Below are 24,470 nucleotides of genomic sequence, written 5' to 3'. Positions count from 1 at the left end.
TTATACTCCTAATTAGTATCTAAACATTGATGTGACACTTGCTTAAAAATAAGCAAATGGAACCAAACCAGGCCGGAGTGGAGCTGTGACCTGACAATGTACAGTGCTATACTCCGATGCCTTTCCTCATGAGTGGTAACCTAATCGAAACTTGGAGTTTTTCAAGTACTGTTGCATCGTTTTGATGTAACTTTTTCTAAAATCAATGCATAAAGCTTTCCGTTTAGATCTTTCTTTTGGAAGTTAGGCCATATATAGTCAAGTGAAGTAGTGAACGTGGGTGAGGTCCGGTACCTAGCTAGCTATTGTGTCCATTTTTGTCCACATAGTCCCAGAGATTTTTTTTAGTGTTCTACTCCTTCATACTATTCGTTTTGACTTTTCTATATACGTACCTTTTGCTATGTATCTAATCATAGTATATATCTAGATGGAAAAGCGAAAACAAATAGTAATTTGGGACAGAGGGCTAGTAATATTTAGAGTAGCATGTACATAGAGGTGGTAATTTTGGAAGGAAAATTTGGCGAACCAGTAATCATTATTAATCATCAGAGGGTCAAAATGGCTGAATTAGCCGAGTATACGCTGTGTAGTCATGGAAGGCAATGCTGCCACCGCCCACCGCAACCTTCTTCAACCTTCGCCCTCCAGCCTGGACGTCAAAGCCACCCACGTAGCTTGTCATGCGCCCATGACACGGACGCGACGACGGGTAATAGCTAGGCCTTCTTATGGAATGGCTATTCACGTTTTAGGAGAGTAGATCGCTTTCTGCAGGGAAAGATATGCTGCGGCCATACCCTTTTTGGCTGGCTTGTGTATCACTGTATCAGTCAGTCCCAATGAATACTTGAAAACGATGCAAAGGCTACACGATTGGATCGGCCTCTCCAATGCAAGTTGGCGCTGAATTAAAAATACGTCATCGTCCCCTCCAACCAATCGGGTACCATGTGCATGTAATAATCACAAGATATGTATATAGCCCTGGCACGTACGGTATAGATAGAGAACAAAATCAAGCATATCTGGGTGGTCGGTATGGGCGCGCGCGCACCTGTAGCATCAGAGATCAGAAACAAAAATAAAAAAACACAAGATATTTTGCTCCATCATATGCATGAATGCATCTATCATTATTGAAAAATGGACAAGAACATAAAGAAAATGATGGTAGATCGGCTGACGAAAGAAAGTTAGGACCTCTTTGGTAGGACTTTGGAAACTTTTCCAACAGCTACGCACACGACTTCTGGTTAAGCTGTACCAAAGGGTGATCAAAAAATAGCTCCAGGCTCAAAGCTTCGGCGAAGCCGCACGCGCAAATGTACCGGAGAGATGGAGCCAAAAAAATCTGGCTCCCTGCAGCCCCCTCCTAGCTCCGCAGCATTCGGTACCAATATACCTCTGACATTCGTCGAAATTATACCCATTTTGCCACCACCTCCTCTAAACATCCTACAACCCTTTTCTCTCTTCCCTGTTTGCTCTCTCCTTCCCTCTCGTGTTGAACCGGCGGCGACGGGCCATGGACGACCAACGAGCAATGATGGCGCCTCGGAAGGATGTGTTGGCAGCACAAACAGGCAGATCCGCGCGGGGGCACAGGTTTTGGCCGACGAAGTCATGGAGGCGTAGGTGCTGCACCATCCGCCTTTCTTTGGTGTGGAGGCGGGAGGCAGGTGCAGGCCAGAGGGGATGGAGGGAGGAGGGGGCTAGCCGGCGACGGGAGGTAGAGGGCTGGCTAAAGTCGGAGGTCGGCATTCGATCGCGGGAGGAACAAGACCGGAGGAAGAAGACTGGGAGCCGGATAAGGAAGAGAGAGAAGGGGAAGGAGAGAAAAATAAAGGGAAAAATGGGAAGGAAAATAAATAGGATGCAAAAAGGAAAAGATATTACGGGTACTTCGCCTTATCTTTCCACTTTAAATTGACGAAGGAGCCATTTTACCAAACGTTTTTCTAAACAGACAAGATGAAGCTAAAGCTGCTCTATCGGAGAAGCTACAGCTACAGTCGTTTTAGCCATAGCTGGATCCCTGCCAAACGAACCATGCTCTAAGTCTGGTTCCTGACCAGGGATCCGTTGCCGTCTTACCGATTTCTCTTCGTCTCCGTACACAAGGTTTTGTTCGAGGTTATATGCAAGCACATGAGTGCATTTTTACCTATTCATATTTTTTTGGTAGTCTTTTATGCACTTTAATTATATATATGTTTGGTTACACACGGCGATGCATAAACAAGTCTCGGTACAGGAGACATTCTCGCCCGTTTTATAATCATAGTTAACTGAAAATCTACATATATAAATGTTGCCTTAGAAGAGTATTATCTCCTTTCTTAGATATATGAGTTTGAGGACAAGTGAATTAGTTCAAAAGAACAGAGGGTGAGGGAGTACGACTAATGTAGTGCGAGTTATGTCGTTTCGATTGGTGAACGGACGTGTTCATGCATTACTATTTCTTGTAAAAATAATCTCGAAAATACGACCTTATTGAATCGGATAGACAGGGACACAAGCCAAATGTGCTAATAATATTTTTTTTGATTAGCCAAATGTGCTAATAATAAGCTCATTCGCATCATGCAGTACGACGAGTTGACCATACCACCACCGGAGACCGGAGATGAGAGTATGCCTCCACGTTAATCCTACGGTAACATTGGGCGAAAGTTTGAGGCATTTTATTTTTAACATCCATAGCGTCATTATTAGTATACATGGGGCTGTCCCTGTCATGATGGTACGCATGCTGCATGCAACACGAGATCGGGGAGGGCAGAGTACAACTCGCGCATGGGCAGGGCTGTGTGTCAGTGTCACTGCATGTCTGCATATGCGATCTCTGCATAGACTGTACACATCATCACATCACATGCGCGAAAGGGTGGAGTAGTAGGCAGAGATGTGCAGGGATCAGAGCCATGCTATCCACGTGTACAAGCCCGTCTCCAATGGTATGATCTAGCACTAGCTTTAAGATGTTAAATATGGAGGAGGGAAAGCAGCATTGAGTATTGTGCTGTGAGAGAGAAGTATATCGGGACGTTTAGGACTATCTCTTACCTCCACGAAGTATATCGGGACGTTTAGGACTATCTCTTACCTTCACACTAGTCTCTTTCTTTTCGCACTATACAACAAGTAAAATATTGATTCAACCAGCTCTAAGGGGCTATTTGGTTCCATGAGACTAAAGTTTAGTCCCTCCCTTTTGCCATCTTTTAGTCCCTAAACTTACAAACAGAAGACTAAATGGAGGATTAAAGGTATTAGTCCTCTAGTCCCTGGGGGTGATTAAAGGAGACTAAAGGCTCAGGACGACACCCCCTGCCCCTCATTATTGCCACCACACCATGCAGTTTTTTACATTGATTAGGAGTATTTTAGTCTTTGTTCATCTACTTTAATAGTCTTTAGTCTCTGGATCTAAAGACTAAACTTTAGTATGCACTAAAGGAAGGAACGCGGAGACGCCCTAAAAATATGGCCAGAAATGCGCCCCATCTAGTACTCCTACTACCATAGCTTGTTCTAAATGCATGGTCTCACTCTCACATTGCACGGTGACGACACACGTCGTCGTTGTCATGTTTTGAACGACGCTTCGCCAATTCCCGCTTCACACTACTTGAACCCCCACCCACCCCATCCCGCTCTATAAATAGCCCGCTAGCCCAGCGATCTCCCACACAGCAGCACCGTACCCACAGCTAGCCACCCACCCACTCCAGCCTCCAAGGAACCGTAGCAGCCGCTGCCACTTCAGCGAGTAGCGAAGATGTTCGGAGTGAAGATCCCGATCATCGACGACCTGACGGGCGGCAACAAGCATGGCCACTTGAATGGCAACGTGGTGCTCATGCGCAAGAACGTCCTCGACGTCAACAGCATCGCCGGCTCCCTCATCGACGGCATCTCCGAGTTCCTCGGCCGCGGCGTCACCTGCCAGCTCATCAGCTCCACAGTCGTCGACCCCAGTACGAGTCCTTTCTTTCGTCCATTAATTCTCCTTTTGGAAATGAAAGCCATCCCCACAATTTAATCTTCTATGGATGCGCTTGAGACGATCGAAAAGGGCAGCGAGAGGCACTGAAATTCACACGTTTTCTTTCGGTATCCGTGGCATTGACGACGACGGTGACGCTGACCGGTCGTGGTACGTGCAGACAACGGGAACCGCGGCAAGGTGGGCGCGGAGGCGAGCCTGGAGCAGTGGCTGCTGAACCCGCCGCCGCTTCTCGCCGGCGAGAACCAGTTCAGCGTCACGTTCGACTGGGAGGTGGAGAAGCACGGCGTCCCCGGCGCCATCATCGTCACGAACAACCACGCCTCCGAGTTCTTCCTCAAGACCATCACCCTCGACAACGTCCCCGGCCGCGGCACCGTCGTCTTCGTCGCCAACTCATGGGTCTACCCCCAGTCCAAGTACCGCTACAACCGCGTCTTCTTCGCCAACGACGTGAGTAACTAGTACTAGCGACGCCGCCGACGCTCCCTCCTCCGACCACTCACCGGCCAACTCATCAACTCATGGGTTTCGTTGTTGTTGCAGACGTACCTGCCGAGCCAGATGCCGGCGGCGCTCAAGCCCTACCGCGACGACGAGCTCCGGAACCTCCGGGGCGACGACCAGCAGGGCCCGTACCAGGCGCACGACCGCGTCTACCGCTACGACGTCTACAACGACCTCGGCAACCCGGACGGCGGCAACCCGCGCCCCACCCTGGGGGGCTCCAAGCACCACCCCTACCCTCGCCGCGGCCGCACGGGCCGGAGGCCCACGGAGACGGACCACGACTGCGAGAGCAGGCTCACGCTGCTGGATGACGACGTCTACGTGCCGCGCGACGAGCGCTTCGGCCACATCAAGTCGGCCGACTTCCTCGGCTACTCCATCAAGGCGCTCGTCGACGGCATCGTGCCGGCGCTCAAGGGCTACGTCGGCGTCGAGTTCAACTCCTTCAAGGATATTATCCGGCTGTACGAGGGAGGCATCAAGGTGCCCGACGTCCCCGCGCTCGAGGAGATCCGCAAGCAGTTCCCGCTCCAGCTCATCAAGGACCTCATGCCCGTCGGCGGCGACTTCCTCCTCAAGCTCCCCATGCCCAAGATCATCAAAGGTTGCCTTGCCTTGCCTTGCCCCTCATGTTCCATAAAAAAAATCCATCATATATGTGTGATTTAGCAATGTTTGTTACTGACCTATGCTATGCCATCTCGGTTCTCGCGTGCAGAGGACAAGAAAGCTTGGATGAGCGATGATGAGTTCGCCAGGGAGATACTCGCCGGCGTGAACCCCATGATCATCAAGCGTCTCACGGTGAGTTGTGAACGACGGGCAGTTAATCGATCGAGCACGGCCTCGAGAATGTCTCGGCCAATTGGAGTAACAATAATTAATAAATACTGTTTCTGTGTCATCGATGCAGGAGTTCCCTCCGAAAAGCACGCTGGACCCGAGCAAGTACGGCGACCATACGAGCACCATCACGGCGGCGCACATCGAGAGGAACCTGGAGGGCCTGACCGTGCAGCAGGCGCTGGAGAGCAACCGGCTGTACGTAGTTGACCACCACGACCACTACATGCCGTTCCTGGTCGAGATCAACAACCTGGACGACAACTTCATCTACGCCACCCGGACGCTGCTGTTCCTCCGCGGCGACGGCACGCTGGCGCCGGTGGCCATCGAGCTCAGCCTCCCTGAGCTCCGCGACGGCATCACCGCCGCCAAGAGCACTGTGTACACGCCCACGTCCACCACCGGCGCCGAGGCGTGGGTGTGGCACCTCGCCAAGGCCTACGTGAACGTGAACGACTACTGCTGGCACCAGGGCATCAGCCACTGGCTCAACACCCACGCCGTGATGGAGCCCTTCATCATCGCCACCAACCGGCAGCTCAGCGTGACGCACCCCGTGCACAAGCTGCTCCTCCCGCACTACCGCGACACCATGAACATCAACGCCCTCGCGCGCCAGAAGCTCATCAACGCCGGCGGCATCTTCGAGATGACCGTCTTCCCTCGCAAGTACGCGATCGAGATCTCCTCCAAGGTCTACGGGAGCTGGAGCTTCGCCGACCAGGCCCTCCCCAACGACCTCGTCAAGAGAGGCATGGCCGTCGAGGATCCCTCGAGCCCGTACAAGGTGCGGCTGCTGATCGAGGACTACCCGTACGCGTCGGACGGGCTGGCGATCTGGCACGCCATCGAGCAGTGGGTGGCTGAGTACCTGGCCATCTACTACCCCGACGACGGCGTGCTCCAGGCCGACGCCGAGCTGCAGGCGTGGTGGAAGGAGGCGCGCGAGGTTGGGCACGCCGACCTCAAGGACGAGCCGTGGTGGCCGAGGATGACGACGGTGGCGGAGCTGACCAGGGCCTGCGCCACCATCATATGGATCGCGTCGGCGCTGCACGCCGCCGTCAACTTCGGGCAGTACCCCTACTGCGGGTACCACCCGAACCGGCCGTCGGTTAGCCGGAGGCCGATGCCGGCGCCGGGCACGGAGGAGTACGCGGAGCTGGAGCGCGACCCGGAGAGGTTCTTCGTGCGCTCCATCACCTGCCAGTTCCAGGCCGTGGTGGGGATCTCGCTGCTGGAGATCCTGTCCAGCCACTCCTCCGACGAGGTGTACCTCGGCCAGCGGGACACGCCGGGGTGGACGTCGGACGCCAGGGCGCAGGAGGCGTTCAAGAGGTTCGGCGCGCGGCTGGCCGAGATCGAGAAGCGCGTGGAGGCCATGAACGCGGACCCCCGGCTCAAGAACCGCAACAGCCCGGCAAAGTTCCCGTACACGCTGCTCTCCCCCAACGTCTCCGACCGCGAGAACGCCGGCGTCACCGCCAGGGGCATCCCCAACAGCATCTCCATCTGATGGATCGGCTGAGGATAACAATATTCAACGAGGAAGTAGCGGTGGGTGATTCCCGTTATATTCTGTTTCATTTCATCCATGAGAAGTGTGTGGAGTGGTGTGACAATAAAGGATTTGTAGCCTTGGGCGTGTACCAATGATGTACTTGCATTGCTTTGTAATTGTAAGGTATCCCAATAATGAAGCGAATATATATCCTGGTCATTTGGTGTTTGCTTTCATGCCTTGCAATGTGAGGAGTGGGCAGAAAAAAAAACTATGGCCGGTGAGAATTTCAAGCAGGGAATTCTGAATCGTTTATTCCACACCCTCACCAAAAAGAAAACCGTATACTACATATATGCAAGCAAGTAGAGGTTTCCAAAATTAGATTTTCAGAAATAATAGGTAGTCATACAAACTATGGCGTGGGCTGAAACAAGCATCTGCAACAAGGATTCATCCAAGCAAAAACAGTGGAGAACTAATGTGGTGAGCCTTATTTGCATTAATTGGATGATAAGTAGAGTTATTTTTCTTAGTTATTGTGTGAAGGTAAAATATGCCTATCAAAAGAGAATAGATGAAGTAAATAAGTATTTTATTATTAGCCTGTTTAAGACTATATTAGTAAAAAATGACTCTTTTGACTATGCTAGGTTGCTTGGCACGATAAGAACATTCTACATCATGCATTACTGTAATAAGTTGTGCCACCATAGAGCGCACGAGAAATCCGCAAAGCTGATCCCACCCTCGCGCGTCAGCACACTTCCTAGCACGCAAGGTGAGTCAGCTAGCGGCGGGGGTGGCCTCCGTGGTGCTACTAAGCACCACGCCAGCGTTTTTTTTCTTTTTCAATTTTTTTCGATTCAATTATTTTTTCCATACTATTTTGTATTGAAGTAAATATTGTTTGCATATAAATTATGTGCATAAATTCCTTAACAACATTCTCGTAAAGTCATGGCAAATGTTATGCGTATAAGTTATGTATATCATAAAAGTTATACTACAAAATTTATCACATAAATTATTGTCAATAAAGAATTAAATGTATAAATCGTGTGTATAAGTTATAATTTTTAAAAATAAAATTCGAAGTTGTCCATTAGAAATTGGACGTAGAAATGGTACGCATAAGTTTTGCATGTATCAAAGTTATGCTAAAAAATTATCTTATAACTAATTGTTAGTATGAAATTATGTGTCGAAGTTATGTGTATAAGTTGTGGTATTCAAAAAATAGAAAGTTGCGGGAATTAAAGTTTCCGAAAAAGGAAAGTTCGGAGGGAGCGGAGTGGGCTGTTGGGAATCGTTGGTTGGAAGCACTACTGGCGCGCACTGGTTAGCACGACCCTGAGAAATCTACCAACATATAATTCATATGGTAAGCTTGTCCGGCCACTTAAAGTTAATCCATGACTTGACAAGCCTCTTTACCTACAAAATCGGATGAAGATGGTCTTTACATAAAAACTGTAGTTGGAGAAATTTAGTTCCAAAACAGTGGTTGAGAACCACAACTTTAACGTGTTAGATTTTTTATTTGAAATTATTTAGGTGCTCGGATAACTGACATTCATAAGCCACAGACAATATATTAATTAAGCATCCACACGGCTCTTTCAAATCAGCTCCAACTCCAACTTATTCTACTACTAGTCCATCAACCCCTGCTCCCGCACGGACTAATATTTTAAGAGCTATTGTATTTAAAAATTAAACGCATAACTAATAATCAAAATTATTTACCTACTACAGTCTCATTTTTTCAATACTTCAACATAATACTCATATAGATATGTACTTATCTTTGCCCAGTTGCGATTAATTTTTAATTAGTAATTGTTCTATACACTTTTCATTCACATTCACACTTTTTTCATTTTGTATCGCACCTCTATACATTATGTTTAGCATAAAAATTAATATTTTTCATCAATTCCTCACATACATGTATAAATGGTCTAAATGGTGACACTCATCATGTGTATATACTTTAACTTAGTATTTCTATATTCACAATGACATAAATAAGTAATTTAGAATCATATATTAGTTTACTTTTGCACATTTCTGTATTATGCACATGAAGATAATTTGATTAAGGTTTAGGTGTTTACTTTAGGTTATTTTTAATAATGACATACGTGGGTACCTAAGATACAAATTACAACGACATTTTATGTTATGCTTTATTAATGATATGTATGAGTAAATTGAATGAAAATTATGGGGTTATTTTAGATTATTTTTTATAATGACCGAGCTCGATAATTTAAATATAGGTTTGGAGTTTATTTTGAATATTTTCATAATAATAGTGGTGGGTAAATTTTTAGAAAATATAATAGAACAATGACTATGATTATTATAGTTTACGAGATTGATGTTTTTTTATTTTTGTGAGAATTTATAGGATTTGTCTTTTTTTTCTAGCATGTCTTGTGGGAACTAATGTGGAGTCTCTAATGGAAAAAAATGAGACCACATCTCTATAAAACTATTACGTTGAGCTACCTCTCATTTGTTAAATATTTGAATGCGATACTTTTGTAGATATATACTTATTATTTTATCTGATTGTGACATATTTTAGTTAGTAATTACTCTATAATATTTTTATCCACATTTATAATCTTTAATTTTTCACTTTACATCGCATGTATGCACTTGGAATTTGTTTAATGAACCCGATAACCCATCGTTCGCCTAAGATAAAAAATGCTTAGTCAAATCACTAATTTTAAGCTATAATTTTAACATAGAAATCTATATTCTCATCACTTCCTCTATATATTTATAAATAGTGACACACATCATACATATATATCTTAATTATTATATCATATACCAATAGTGTAAGAAATAGACGATTTATAATCATATATTGCTGTGTATTTTAATTAAGGTGATTTGGATTCAAATGTAGGGTTACCTTATGTTATTTTTTTAATAATAGTATACATGGGTAATGTAAATGTAAATTTAAGGGATTACTTTAAGTTTTTTAAGTATTAGTGGTGCGCAATTTAGTTGCAAATTTAGGGAGTTATTTTAAATATTATTTATAATGGTATAAGTGGGTAATTTTGATGAAGATTAGGGGTTACTTTAGTTAATTTTATATAATGGCAGAGGTGAGTAATTTAGATATAGATTTAGGGGGTTACTTTAGACTATTTTCATAATGGCATTGGTGGGTAATTTTTTAGAAAACACAATAGATTCAATGGCTACGAATGATTTGAGTCTACCAATTGATGTCCAGATATTTTGCTTTTTTACAAGAATTTCTAGAATTTCTCTCTTATCTTTAGAGTGTCCACCTAGTAATCCTAGGTGGCTTCAATTGAAAGCTTCAAAATCAATTAGTAAGATTTAACGCGGTAGGACATGGAAACGAAAATTATACATGTACACCGCGTGGCAAGCGCGGTTAGCAGCCTTTCAAACTATATGTCAAACTTTGAAAATTATACATGCACGAAAAAGGAAAAACACTTCCACGTACACATGGGAACATGGACTTGGCTGACTTCAATGCACGTCCCCGTGTTCCAAGTTCCAACCACCAACTCGCGTGCGTCGCATGGGGAAATGGCAAAGCTCAGCTGCTAGCCTGCCATGCAAAAAAAAATAAAAAAAAGGAACCAGGATTCGCTAATCCAATTTTGCAGTTCATCCTTTTCTGCAGTCAACTGTACTGCTCTGATCCAGGCCAAACTCTCGATATATCTCCACACCAGCTGATTTCGAGGTGGAAGACGAGATATATTTGGAAATCAAAACTAGCCGGGCGCCGCGCTGCAAGCGTACGTGCAGGTGTGCTTTGATCCGCTGTTAGTATTTGCCTGTGATCATTCATGATTGCATCGGTCTAAACCCTGGATTATATTCAGCATGTAATCAAGACCCACTCGGCCATCCATTATTTCCGCCCAGACGATCTGGAGAGCTTCAAGCCCGGCTAGCACTAGAATATGATGTCATGATGCACGAATCTTATCTCCTAGTACAACGCTTTGCATGTTTTATAAGCATGCGGCGTTAGGTGGAGAAGACGCTGCCATGCATATGACCCTTCCAATTTCTGTAGTGGACAAATATGCCAGTGCCAGACAGCCACAGCTTATACTTTGTACTACGATTCCACATCAGCTAAATTTTGAGGCACCCAATGTACCTAACCTTGCTAACCAGCCCGTCCAATATATGTGCTGCTCGCATTGACATGTCCATTTTGGACACACTTAGCATTCTTTCTGTTCACCCATCTATTATTTGAAGCTTAGGTCTCCTTTTGCACTTACAACGATGGTGAAAAAATTATTCAGTTTGTCCTGGATTGCCCTGGAAAATGCGACCATTCCACACTTGCACAGCTTCCTATGTAGATCAAGGCCTAATCTGAAGAATATACGTTTTTCCAAAAAAAAATGAAAAATGGTCTCTCTTGAATAACACTTACTAGGACATACACTACAAGACTTGTAGTTTTCCCCAATGGTGTCTTTGCATAAGCGGCCAACAGTGATAGTACATTTGATTCACTAGCTAAGAAAAATGTGGGTAATGAGTTTGTGGAGATTATATTGTAGGTAGTTGCAAAAACTGTAGGGAAAGATGTAAAATTATACTACAAACCCTGCTGGCCACTTAAGAAAAAAAAATACTAATAGTGCTAATACTGCTGGCTACTTCAAAAAAACTATTGGGAAAGATGTAGATTCTTGTAGTACGTAGAAGTACATATGAACGATAAAGTCACTAAATATATAGCACAAGCTAATTAAGCCTTCATCTTCTTTAATTTTGCGCCTCTTGCATATCATGAGAGCTTTATCTATGGAAAAGAACTTGCGCAACAAACTTACTCTGTGAACATCATTTTTAGCTTACACGAGCCAGTGAATAAAATGATCCTAGGCCTTGCTTTGGATCCATGGCTAAGTTGGCTAGGATTTAAAATAGAATGTTGTTGGTCGAGTGTAACAGCCTGATCGATACAATACAATAAAATGATTTGGTCACCAGCAGAAGATCTATCACCATGCAAACTAGATTCTCTCTATAATAGGTCTATACATATGGCATCACAAATGAAGATATACTTAGTTGGGAAAATTTTGTGCAAAGGTGCCATGATACTTCCTCGAATAAACCAGTAAAATTCTGCACGGTACGGTGTTTACTGGAGGAAAAGTTGGTAACTCCAGTGTCAAATTTAGGTACACCTCAAGTTTGTAACTCAAGTGTGAACAAAATTATTTATAGACGTGCGATATGAGCCCACCCCTGCGTGCGCGCCACATTTTTGGCGCAATTCTAATTCTTTAAGGAAATCATAATGTGCCATCTCTGACAATTGATCAATAATTTTGGAGTTGAATATAATTTTGAGCCCATGCAGCGCGTGCAACACGAACTGGCAGGTCAGTAGATGCCATTATCTTATCCTAAATGGAGATTTGATCTGATTATCATAAACTTCACTCCATGAATTCAGGCATTCAGCTCACCCTCCAACTCTATAAGTAGCCTGCAGCTACGCAGGTCTCTCACACAACACGAACAGCAAGCAAAGCCTGCAACTGCAATCTGTGCTAAGCAACGTAGTAGCAGGCTAGCAGCTAGGCACTAGGTGAAGCGAAGATGTTCGGAGGGATCATCGGGGGTCTGACCGGGAACAAGAATGGCCGGCTCAACGGCTCGGTGGTGCTCATGCGCAAGAGCGTCCTCGGCTTTGACGTCACCAGCATGGGCGCCACCGTCATCGACAACATCGGCGAGTTCCTCGGCCGCGGCGTCACCTGCCAGCTCATCAGCTCCACCGTCGTCGACCCAAGTGAGCATTCTCTTGGTTTCATTTTGATTTTACACATGGGTTAGCTGCTTGCATCGAATGCGTGCGTTGCGTGACGCTGACCCGAACTGGCGGCCGGCGAATGCGCAGACAACGGCAACCGCGGCAAGGTGTGCGCGGAGGCGAGCCTGGAGCAGTGGCTGACGTCCCTGCCGTCGCTGACGTCCAGCGAGTCCAAGTTCGGCGTGACGTTCGAGTGGGAGGTGGAGAAGCTGGGCGTGCCGGGCGCCATCATCGTAAAGAACAACCACGCCTCCGAGTTCTTCCTCAAGACCATCACCCTCGACGACGTCCCCGGCCGCGGCACCATCGTCTTCGTCGCCAACTCATGGGTCTACCCGCAGTCCAAGTACCGCTACAGCCGCGTCTTCTTCGCCAACGACGTCAGTGATGGATGATGCTTCAACTCTCCGACGTGAGTCGCCAACTCAACTCATCGGTTTTTTTCTACTGACACGGTCGGGGAATGCATTGCATTATTGCAGACGTACCTGCCGAGCCAGATGCCGGCGGCGCTCAAGCCCTACCGCGACGACGAGCTCCGGAACCTCCGGGGCGACGACCAGCAGGGCCCGTACCAGGAACACGACCGCGTCTACCGCTACGACGTCTACAACGACCTCGGCCTGCCCGACTCCGGCAACCCGCGCCCCACCCTCGGCGGCTCCGGGGACCTCCCCTACCCGCGTCGCTGCCGCACCGGCCGGGAGCCCACCAAATCCGGTTCGTCTCCGATCCCGTGTCCCCCTTTTGTTTTCCCCGTTTCAGCCTACGGATGCAGGCAAATATTTTAACTTGGCACTTGGACGACGCAGACCCCAGCTGCGAGAGCAGGCTGACGCTGGTCGAGGGCGACATCTACGTGCCGCGCGACGAGCGGTTCGGGCACATCAAGAAGTCGGACTTCTACGGCTACGCGATCAAGGCGCTGGTGAACGCCGTCGTGCCTGCCATTCGCACCTACGTGGACCTCTCGCCCGGCGAGTTCGACTCCTTCGGGGACATCATCAGGCTCTACGAGGGCGGAATCAAACTGCCCGAGATCCCTGCCCTCGAGGAGCTGCGGAAGCAGTTCCCGCTCCAGCTCGTCAAGGATGTCCTCCCCGTCGGCGGCGACTACCTCCTCAAGCTCCCCATGCCGCAAATCATTAAAGGTAAAGTTTGTTCGCAGCAGCTGAGCTAAGCACCGTCCATCTCTGCGTGCAAACGCGGCACCGTTCATCTCGATCATTGTGGCTATGCAGAGGACAAGACAGCTTGGATGACCGACGAGGAGTTTGGACGGGAGATTCTCGCCGGCGTCAACCCCATGCTCATCAGACGTCTCACCGTAAGTGAACAATAGATCCAGACCCATGGACCTTGAGGCTTGAATATGGCTTCCCTAATTCTTTGCGTGTTCATCAGGAATTCCCTCCGAGAAGCACTCTTGACCCGAGCAAGTACGGCGACCACACGAGCACCATCACGGCGGCGCACATCGAGAGGAACCTCGAGGGCCTCACCGTGCAGCAGGCGCTCGACGGCAACCGGCTCTACATCCTGGATCACCACGACAACTTCATGCCATTCCTGCTCAAATTCAACAGCCTAAACGGCAACTTCATCTACGCAACGAGGACCCTACTGTTCCTGCGCTCCGACGGCACGCTCGCGCCGGTGGCCATCGAGCTGAGCCTACCCGAGCTTAAGGACGGCCTGACCACCGCGAAGAGCACGGTGTACACGCCCACGTCGACGACCGGCGCCGAGGCGTGGGTGTGGCACCTCGCCAAAGCCTACGCCAACGTGAACGACTACTGCTGGCACCAGCTGATCAGCCACTGGCTCAACACCCACGCCGTGATGGAGCCCTTCGTCATCGCCACCAACCGGCAGCTCAGCGTGGCGCACCCCGTGCACAAGCTGCTGCTGCCCCACTACCGCGACACCATGAACATCAACTCCAACGCGCGCCAGATGCTCGTCAACGCCGGCGGCATCTTCGAGACGACTGTCTTCCCCCGCAAATACACCTTCGAGATGTCCTCCGTCATCTATAAGAACTGGAACTTCACCGAGCAGGCTCTCCCCGACGACCTAATCAAGAGGTTAGTCCTCCTGGCACGTTGGCATCAACACCAACGCATAATTTCAAAACGAGTTCAAAGCAGGATGATCAGTTGCAAATGTGCAATGCTGCAGAGGCATGGCGGTGGCCGACCCATCGAGCCGGTACAAGGTGCGGCTTCTGATTGAGGACTACCCGTACGCGTCCGACGGGCTGGCGATCTGGCACGCCATCGAGCAGTGGGTGACGGAGTACCTGGCCATCTACTACCCCAACGACGGCGTGCTCCATGCCGACGTCGAGCTGCAGGCATGGTGGAAGGAGGTGCGTGAGGTCGGGCACGCCGACATCAAGGACGCTTCCTGGTGGCCCAAGATGCAGACGGTGGCGGAGCTGGCCAAAGCCTGCGCCACCATCATCTGGATCGCGTCGGCGCTCCACGCCGCCGTCAACTTCGGGCAGTACCCATACGCGGGGTACCTCCCGAACCGGCCGTCGGTTAGCCGGAAGCCGATGCCGGTGCCAGGCACGGAGGAGTACGCGGAGCTGGAGCGCAACCCGGAGAAGGTGTTCGTGCGCACCATCACGAGCCAGTTCCAGGCCCTCGTCGGCATCTCGCTGCTGGAGATCCTGTCCAGCCACTCCTCCGACGAGGTGTACCTGGGCCAGCGCGACACGCCGGAGTGGACGTCGGATGCCAAGGCGCAGGAGGCGTTCAAGCGGTTCGGAGCGCGGCTCACGGAGATAGAGAAACGTGCGATGACCATGAACGCCGATCCGCGGCTCAAGAACCGCAACGGCCCGGCCAAGTTCCCCTACACTCTGCTCTACCCCAACACCTCCGACAAGAAGGGCGACGCCGCTGGCATCACTGCCAAGGGCATCCCCAATAGCATATCCATCTGAGTTTAGGAGCCAATGCATTCATCATGCATCTGTGCATGGAAGCAGGAAGCTGTGTTCTCTCGGTTTCATCTATGTTGTGTAATAGGCGTGGAAGCCACTACAATAATACCCTTCAGTTCACCAATAATGAAGTTAATGTGGCCGCTTCAAAAAAAAAAAATTAAGCCGCTTCAAAAAAGTGAAGTAAATGTGTTCCTTCTGTTTTCTCTTAAGGCCAGTCTCAATGGAAGTTTCATAGGGGTTTCATGAGCATTAAATTTGTTGCCACATCAGCAAAATTGCTGACTTAGCAAGGTCATTATGAGGGGAGTTTCATCAGGAGAGGGAGAAGTTTCATCCCCATGACACTCAACTGGCACAGTGCAATGAAACTATGCAGACTGGCCTAATGGAGTATATGCCAGGTCAGGCCTAACAAGTACATATTTGCAGCGTGAAAAGGGGCAAAACTGTATTTCTTCCTTTCTTCTCTTTTATATGTATAAATGTTTTGAGTATAACTGTATAAGCAGGCTCATCTGTGCAAATCCCAACTAGACGCTCACATGACCTCACTAGAATTCAACACACACCTCAAAATTTGAGGTTCATTAGATACCCATCCTTTTCACATTGCTAGAGTTCAAAGCAGCGAAGTAGCAAAAGATGATGCAGTCAGCTGATGCCAATTTATCAATTTCCCTAAACGACTGAGGAACTAGTGCAAAGCCAAGAGAAGCATCAAATCAGGGCAGAGTAACCTCAGCTAACATACCTGCAGACTTAACCTGCTCGCAGGACTCCTCAGTGATCTCCTTACACCAGATCTTCTTTCCACCGGATTTTGCTTCAACTCGTCGTTCATTCGAATAGCCTCCGGTGCCATCACATACGCTGCTGCTCAAAGAGGGGGGAAATACACAATCAGAGCTCCAAAAAGATGGCAAAAACTATGAGGCCTCAATGTACTCTGAAATGCTGAACAACAACAATTGGTTCAAGAGGATGTTCAAAGTTTGAAATAGAGACGACTCAAAGAACAGAAACTTGCACGTGTGGCCATACCTTCCAATGCTTCCATTGAACCACATGGCAAAGAAGATAAAACTTTTCTAGTTTCTTTATCCAACAACATACCAACATTTTTTGTGTCCTATTTATCTCCTAATATTTTGGAAATAATCATACCAAAGAATGATGCTGTACTAGTACTATCATTGCAGTTGCAGCAATACCAACCATATAAGATTTTTTTTCCTGTACTGCTCCAGCCTTCAAGCATGGTTTATTCAGGTTTCGTGGCCATAGATGCAAGTCAGTTGATCCTTGAGAGTGCCTCTAGGCAGCTTTGGTAAATTTTCCTGAGAAAGAGAGGCTCAGGGTTGAACCGAGCACCGCATCATGTGTCAAGCAATGGTGTGATCCATGTAATGGTCGATCAACATCGTATGGCATGATGGAAAAAGGACAAAACAGGAGGGACAGTCGCTGTTGGAGTATAAGTGAATTGTCTACATTTTCCTATTAGCTTAAGCTTTTGAATTGAACTGATTGGTGCATGCAACTCAATGGTTGCCATTGTACCGTGCACTGCATAAAGCATACCCATCCAAGATCGCGAAGGAAGGGCTTGGTCCTAGTTTTGCTTGGTGGAGTAACCTATCCACTTGTGTTCCGAGAGTTTCCGATTCAATAGGGATGCTTGTATTCTAAGATATTTATTCTTTCAGGGTAGGTTATTTTCAAAAAATTCTTTCAGGGTAGGCAATACGCTCAGGGGTAAGTGACATACTCATTGATAGCTAGGCGGTTGTGGTGATTTTGTCAATCTTAAGAACTGTCGGGATAATCTCGCCGAGTTGCTCATAGTGTAGCACACATGTTCATAAGGTGATTGTTCAAAAAAAAATATGAAATGAGTGCACCCCATTTGCAAAAATAGGATTCACAAGGAACGTGTTCATGGAACTTCTATGTACATCGATATAGAACTTGAGCTGCCCCTCATCGCTTCCCTATAGCTTTACGGAGGGCCTCGCTGATCATCCACGGCACAACGGCAGCTGAGCCGGCAAACTGCAGAAACTCAACAGAAACAGCAGCATCAGTAAAACAAAACTCGAACCAACAAACTAATGGAGAGCTAACTGCTAACCAGAACCTACTACATTGCATTGCAATTCCCATGTCTTAATGATCCGGTGATACCTGAGCCCGTATCTTCAGCCCCATGAACCCATCCGGTGCCGATGCCTGAACCGAGAGAACGTCCAGTTGCAGGCTCTTGATGGCGTCGAACACTCGCGTCATCAGAAGCTCTTCCCACCGGCACTGCACCTCCACGAGCACCTCCTTGTCCGAGACGGTGACGGTGACGTTGCTGGTGCTGTCCTTGGAGAGGGCCCGTGGGTGGTGCTCCCTCTCCACGTCACCGCCGAGCTCCGAGCCCTTCCTCTTGGAGCCCGCGGCACAGACTTTCTTCCTGACGGCCTCATCGTCATGGCGCCTTGTTGCCCTCGTTGTTTCGGATGGGCGCGAGATTATGGGTTCCCTGCTGGATTCTAGCTCTTGTACCCTTCGTTGAAGCTCCTTGAGGTACGCTATCGTTTCGGCAAGGATCGATGCTTTGTCCACCTGCAACACATTCAAAAAAGTTCAAAATGTATCAGAAAGTTCAGAATGCAAGGATTACATGCAAGTGAACGTACACGGTACACCGAAAAATGTGTGCGCTATTACCTTGTGAATGGAGGGAACCAATGACTTGAGAACGAGGAACATCTCGTTGAGCTTCTCCCGGCGCTTCCTCTCCGACATGACGTGGTTCTTGACGCCACTTTCTTGGGCCATTCTCGTCGTGCCGCCGCCGCCATTGTTCGCCGCCCAAGCTCCGCCGGCCACCGCTTTCTTCAGCAGCTTCTGTGGCTCTTCGACGACCGGCACAGCCACTTCATTGGAGTCCGACTCCGGCCTCGCCCAGGCCGTAAAGCTCGTCGCGCGAGAGCCGTCAACGAGAGCGCTTGAGGTGGCGGCGGCGTTAGTAGTAGCAGGCCCCGGCGCCGGCTGCTGCGAAGAGGGGACTTCGAAAGACCCGTCCATGATCCAGGTATCCTCGAGTGGCTGCACGTCCATTTCCTCGCAGAGGCTGTAGAATTCGTCGATCTCCTTGGTGATTTGCTCGAGGCTTCCATCTGACAGGCTCTCCGCTTCGCCTAGCTCCTGTCCGCCGGCGATCATCGCTTCCATGGCAATGTGATCGAGGTCCTCGAACACGATAATGTCGGCGGGCTTGCCGGTTTCGTTTGCTGACGGGCTGGAGCTCGGCTCCTGCGAGCATGCCGGAAACTGCATCTCGCAGAAAGATGCAGTGGCTCGGCTGACCAAGCTTGGATCCTCCACCACCTGGCAATAGCACCAAGTTTGGTTAAATGATTAATAAATACTGATGCATATACCCATTTTTCAGATAATACTGATGCATATATATATATATATATATATATATATATATATATATATATAGTTGATCTTCAGGAAAATGCAAAATGCTGAAAAGAATAAACTCCGTCAGGAGCTGAGGTTATATTTTATTCTCGATTCAACAATTAATTTGTTCAGACAGTGTTAACTTGACCATTGAGCATACCGCATCAGTTGTCCCCAGCTCAAGCACGCCGCTCATGAGCGGGATGCAGACGATTGTCTACAAAAGAAAAAACGATCCAGGATGAAGTTATATTCAGAAAAACATTCTGAAAGTGCACTGCTTAGTGCTTACGTCAAAATGAAGCATGAAGCGCTTACCTGAATGGACGTGCTCTGCTTGAACCGGTCGGCAAGGTCACATGCAGAGGTAGCATGGAGTTCATGATAAGCCAACAAAGATTGCAAGCGGTTAATCAAGAACATGAATGGAAGATAACGGATGGAAATGGAGAATTAATGCAGATCGGCCTTTCCTCCCCGTCAGAACTTGACATACCTTCGCCAGGAGCGCGCGGGGGAAGGCTTTGCTGTCGGCGAGGTGAGAGTTCCACATCCAGACACGTTCGTTGCTAGCAAAGCTCCTTCCCGGCAACCTGTGGCCGCACGCACGCGAATGGCAAGCACCGAAACAAGCCATGGCGACCAAAAATGAAATGTGATTATGTGAAGGGGACATCAGCTATGCTCAGTAATTGATTACGTAACAAGTACCCTTGGCCTGGCCGGAAGGCGTAGGTCATGCAGACCACGTAGTACAATTCGGTGTCGCCGAGGTCCTCCGGCGACAGCGAGGCGACCGGCCGCGCCGCCCGGCGGTCGCACTCGCCGGAGAGGAGGGCCTCGTAGAGCTCCCGCAGCTGCTCGCTTCGCTGCATGACGAGCTGGTCGGCGGTCAGCTCCGCAGAGTTGACGATCTTCCTCGTCTTCACCTCGCCGTTGTAGAACCCATCCGTCCACGTTAGGAATCTGCAACCATAATTTTTTTCCTTGACTTGATTCCGCGACAGGAGAGAACATTTTTTTTTAGTGAGAAAGAACTCTAATGCGAGATGTAGCTGTCAACTTTTACGATCATACTACACAACATAAGTTTCTTTAGTATTTACGAGTTATGAAGACGTGACGGATATTTAATTTATATTCTACCACATCCTCTTTGTATTACAATATTTTTGCTAGATTTAAAACAAAACCATAAATGATACTTCACGAGCTCATATGTACTTCAACCAACCAACGTTGCTTGATTGGATGGTTAATTGATGGAATTGGTTGCACACCTGCTCATGCGAGATCAAACTCATAATACAAAACAAGAGTCTACGCTCACTTTTGTTATGCTGCCAATGGTGTGAGTGTGCGCTTACGTTACGTGTGATGGGCGTGTTTAGGGTTTAGAGAGACTATGTGACTATATGCTTATGTGTTCGTATTGTGTTTTAAAAATCATTTTGTTGATTGACCCTGAATATCAATTACAGTAGTTTTTTCCCAAAGAAGATCATAATCAATATTAGTTAGGATGAATTAAGTAAAATAAAAATTAATTCTTGAAAGGCATAATTATGGATGGTTTTTGCTAGTTTTTCTTTGCTTGCATAGTACAATTTGTTAACCTTTATGTCTAAACGCTTTGCACATATACTTTTAGCTCCAATGAATTTTCTTAGAAACACTTTAGCCATCTTAGGAGGCTCCTTTTGAAGCCTGAAGGTGAAGCCACCTAGGATTCTAAGTGGAAACTTTAGAAAAATATAGAAATTCTAGAAATTCTCAAAAAAAACCAAAACATCTCGCCATTGATTGGTAGACTCAAATAATCATAGCCATTGGATTTATTATGTTTTCTAAAAAAATTGCCCACCTATGCCATTATGAAAATAACCTAAAGTAACCCCTTAAATCTATATCTAAATTACCCACATTTGCCACTATATAAAATAAACTAAAGTAACCCCTAATCTTCATCAAAATTACCCACTTCTGCCATTATAAACAATACTTAAAATAACCTCCAAAATTTGCAACTAAATTTCCCACCACTAAAACTTAAAAATAACTTAAAGTAACCCCCTAAATGTTCATCTACATTACCTACATATGACATTATTAAAACTAACATGAGATAACCCTACATTTGAACCCAAATCACCTTAATTAAAAATATATACCAATATATGATTCTAAATCGTCTATTTCTTACACTATTAGTATATGATATAATAATTAAGGTATATACACATGATGTGTGTCACCATTTATAAAGATATAGAGGAAGTGATGAGAATATAGATTCTATGTTAAAAGTATAGCTCAAACTTAGGATCCATTAAACAAATTCAAGATCATACCTGTGATGCAAAGTGAAAAAAGTTAAAAATTGTAAATGTGGATGAAAACGTTATAAAGTAATTACTAACTAAAAAATCTATCACAATGAACGAAGATAATAAGTACATATCTATATAAGTATTGTGTTCGATTATTTAACAAATGAGAGGTACTTCAAGGTAATAATTTTGTAGCAATGTGGCCTGTTTTTTTTCATTGGAGACTCCACATTAGTACTCAAGAGACACGCTAGAAAAGAAGATAAATCTTAAAAATTCTCACAAAAAATCAGAATTATCAAACATCAATCATGTAAACTATAATAATTATAGTTACTGGTCTATTATATTTTATAAAAAGTTACCCACCACTGTCATTATAAAAATATTCTAAAATAAAATATAAATCTATATGTAAATTACCAAGCTCAGCCATTATAAAAGGTAATCTAAAATAGTCCCATAATCTTCATCCAATTTACTTGTGCATCATTATTAAATATGTATCTAAGTTACCCATGTATGTTATTATTAAAAATAACATAAAGTAAATACCTAAATTTTAATCTAATTATCTTCATGTGCATCATACAGAAATATCCAAAAGTAAACTAATATATGATCCTAAATTATCTATTTATGTCATTGTTAGTATAGAAATACTAAGTTAAATTATATGCATGATGAGTGTCACCATGTAGACCATTTATGTATGTATTTATGTATGTATGTGAGAAAGTGATGAAAAATATTAATTTTTATGCTAAACACAATGCATGGAGGTGTGATGCAAAATGAAAAGGAAAAAGTTCATTTTACTGTCCTCACCTATCCACTTTATCCGCTTAACCCCCTGAACAAAGTTTTGGCTCACTTTATTCCCCTGAGCTATTTCATTTGGTCCAATCTACCCCTTAATCAGATTTCTCTTTTTTGTTTCTTCGTGTATGAGTTGAATTTTGAGTTCAAATTTTGTGAGCATATACAAAACATGATGTCTTATGTTAGAAAATTATACTAAGAATTTTTCATGGTTATTTTCATATGTTAGGAATATTTAATACAAAATTGATCTTAGATATACAAAAATGTACGAAAAGTAATCATGAAAAATTCTAATAATTTTTTTTAACATGGAGCATCATGTTATAAGTCAACTGATAAAATATGAAATTAAAATTCAATTTATACGCGAAGAAACAAAAAAGAGAAATCTAATTATGGGGTAGATTGGACCAAATGAAATAGTTTGGGGGAGTAAAGTGAGCCTAAATTTGCTTAGGGGGTTAAGTGGATAAAGTAAATAGGTGAGGGGAGTAAAATAAACTTTTTTCAAATGAAAAAAGTTTGAATGTGGATGAAAAAGTATAGAGTAATTACTAATTAAAAATCAATCACAATTGAATAAAGGTAAGTACACATCTATATGAGTATTATGTTGAAGTATTGAAAAAATGAGAGAGTATCAGGTAAATAATTTTGATTATTAGTTAAGGTTTTAATTTCTAAATAACTTACAAATACAATAACTTTTAAAAATATTAGGTCGGGAGCAGTAGACTTTAATCCTGCTTTATGTTAATAAAACCTCCTGTGATTTTGCCTTCATTTTTTTTAGCTCAAAGTGTAATATTGCACCTCCCCGAAATATGCATGGGATTTTATTTGCCGGTTCTAACATAGAGGAGGAACACGGGCTGATTTTGTTTTTCTGAACGAACAGACACTAACTGTGGTTCAGTGGCTGAAAAAAGGGACTGAAAAGTAACAAAGTTCCTTAATTAATTGTATGTAACATTTGATGAGTATGTAACCTAGAATTGCATCACCTGATCTGATTTTATTTATTTGATTTATAGATAGATGAGCTGGAATATAAAGATAATATACTCATGCAAAATGATGGATTAGGTTGTACAAGTCTGGCAGCCAAATATTGACTCTATATTACACATTACCCTGGCTGAGTGCTTGAAATGGACCAGAAGAGGGCATAAGTCCAGTTGATGCTCCTCACGGCTGCAGCAAGATGGTTCCTCAATTGACTCTCCGGCTGCAGTTCTTCCTGAACTGGGGAAGCTGGTAGTGCCATCGCCGTAATTTTTCCTACACCCAGAAGTCAGAAAAGTGATGTTATAGTAAGCTACAAAGAAGAAGCTCAATAACAGTGCGTACAATTTGCATGTAGCCATGCATATCTTAATTTAATTTGTACCTAATACTGTAAGCTCTATGCTGATTAAGGAGCTTAGCTAGATGCACCAAGAATACAACTCGATTCTAGCTCAGTAATACTGATCTCTGCCGATCAGATTCACTCATGCATGAAGCTAGATCGGCCAAAGACGAAGCTACGAGGGTGTAGCACGAACAGGAAGTAAGCTAGAGAGGCAGCGAAGGAAGCAATGCAAAGAACTTGCAAAGCCGGTCAAGAATAGGAGCAGCTCCGCACTAATATAAGAGATCCTATCTCTGGGTGGAAGCCATACGCATCTCCGAGCACACCATATGCTAGCAATGGCGACCCCGGCGGCCTCCCCGAGGAAGACGACGGCCGAAGGAGTACTGCTATATATGCCTGCAGCTGCGCCACGAATTAATCTTCGAATCCAAAATGGTTTTGTGGATCTCCAAGTGACCAAGGCCTTGTTTAGGTGTCCAAAGTTTGGAGGTCCAAAATTACTGTTATAGCACTGTAGCACACTGTAGCGTTTCGTTTGTATTTGTGAATTATTATCCAAATATTGACTAATTAGGCTTAAAAGATTCGTCTCGCAAAGTACAACAAAACTGTGCAATTACTTTTTGATTTTGTCTACATTTAGTACTCCATACATGTACCGCAAGTTTGATGTGACGGAGAATCTTCTTTTTACATAGTGAAACATGGCCCAAGCAACAAAAGGAAGGAGTTATCCTCACACAGAGACGAGGAGTAGCGAGGGACTAGTGCAGTGCTAGCCTGGCAGGAGCGGCGAAAG

At 45.7% G+C, this 24,470-nt stretch overlaps 3 protein-coding genes across 3 annotated transcripts; 2 read left to right on the top strand and 1 right to left on the bottom strand.

Annotated features, from left to right (window-relative positions):
* Positions 1–3,713: 3,713 nt before the first annotated feature.
* LOC101758142 (linoleate 9S-lipoxygenase 2) lies at positions 3,714–7,109 on the top strand. Its single transcript, XM_004970822.3, has 5 exons — positions 3,714–3,989; positions 4,179–4,471; positions 4,565–5,132; positions 5,247–5,332; positions 5,442–7,109. Exons 1-5 carry the CDS (start codon positions 3,791–3,793, stop codon positions 6,888–6,890), a joined length of 2,595 nt encoding a protein of 864 aa, XP_004970879.1. The 5' UTR covers positions 3,714–3,790; the 3' UTR covers positions 6,891–7,109.
* Positions 7,110–12,453: 5,344 nt separating this feature from the next.
* LOC101757730 (linoleate 9S-lipoxygenase 2) lies at positions 12,454–15,866 on the top strand. The gene is made up of 7 exons (XM_004970821.2): positions 12,454–12,720; positions 12,829–13,121; positions 13,224–13,461; positions 13,554–13,892; positions 13,983–14,068; positions 14,146–14,828; positions 14,923–15,866. Exons 1-7 carry the CDS (start codon positions 12,528–12,530, stop codon positions 15,692–15,694), a joined length of 2,604 nt encoding a protein of 867 aa, XP_004970878.1. The 5' UTR covers positions 12,454–12,527; the 3' UTR covers positions 15,695–15,866.
* Positions 15,867–17,602: 1,736 nt separating this feature from the next.
* Positions 17,603–24,072, bottom strand: LOC101757325 (anthocyanin regulatory R-S protein). Its single transcript, XM_004970820.3, has 9 exons — positions 23,705–24,072; positions 23,448–23,595; positions 19,871–20,125; positions 19,656–19,752; positions 19,478–19,492; positions 19,320–19,376; positions 18,413–19,075; positions 17,882–18,307; positions 17,603–17,749 (listed from the first exon to the last, which is right to left on the bottom strand). Exons 2-9 carry the CDS (start codon positions 23,579–23,581, stop codon positions 17,678–17,680), a joined length of 1,719 nt encoding a protein of 572 aa, XP_004970877.1. The 5' UTR covers positions 23,582–23,595; positions 23,705–24,072; the 3' UTR covers positions 17,603–17,677.
* Between the last annotated feature and the right edge of the window lie 398 nt (positions 24,073–24,470).

The sequence above is a fragment of the Setaria italica genome, chromosome V (genome assembly GCF_000263155.2).
Source record: "Setaria italica strain Yugu1 chromosome V, Setaria_italica_v2.0, whole genome shotgun sequence".
NCBI classification, from domain to species: domain Eukaryota; kingdom Viridiplantae; phylum Streptophyta; class Magnoliopsida; order Poales; family Poaceae; genus Setaria; species Setaria italica.
This window is presented reverse-complemented; position numbering and strand designations above follow the sequence as displayed.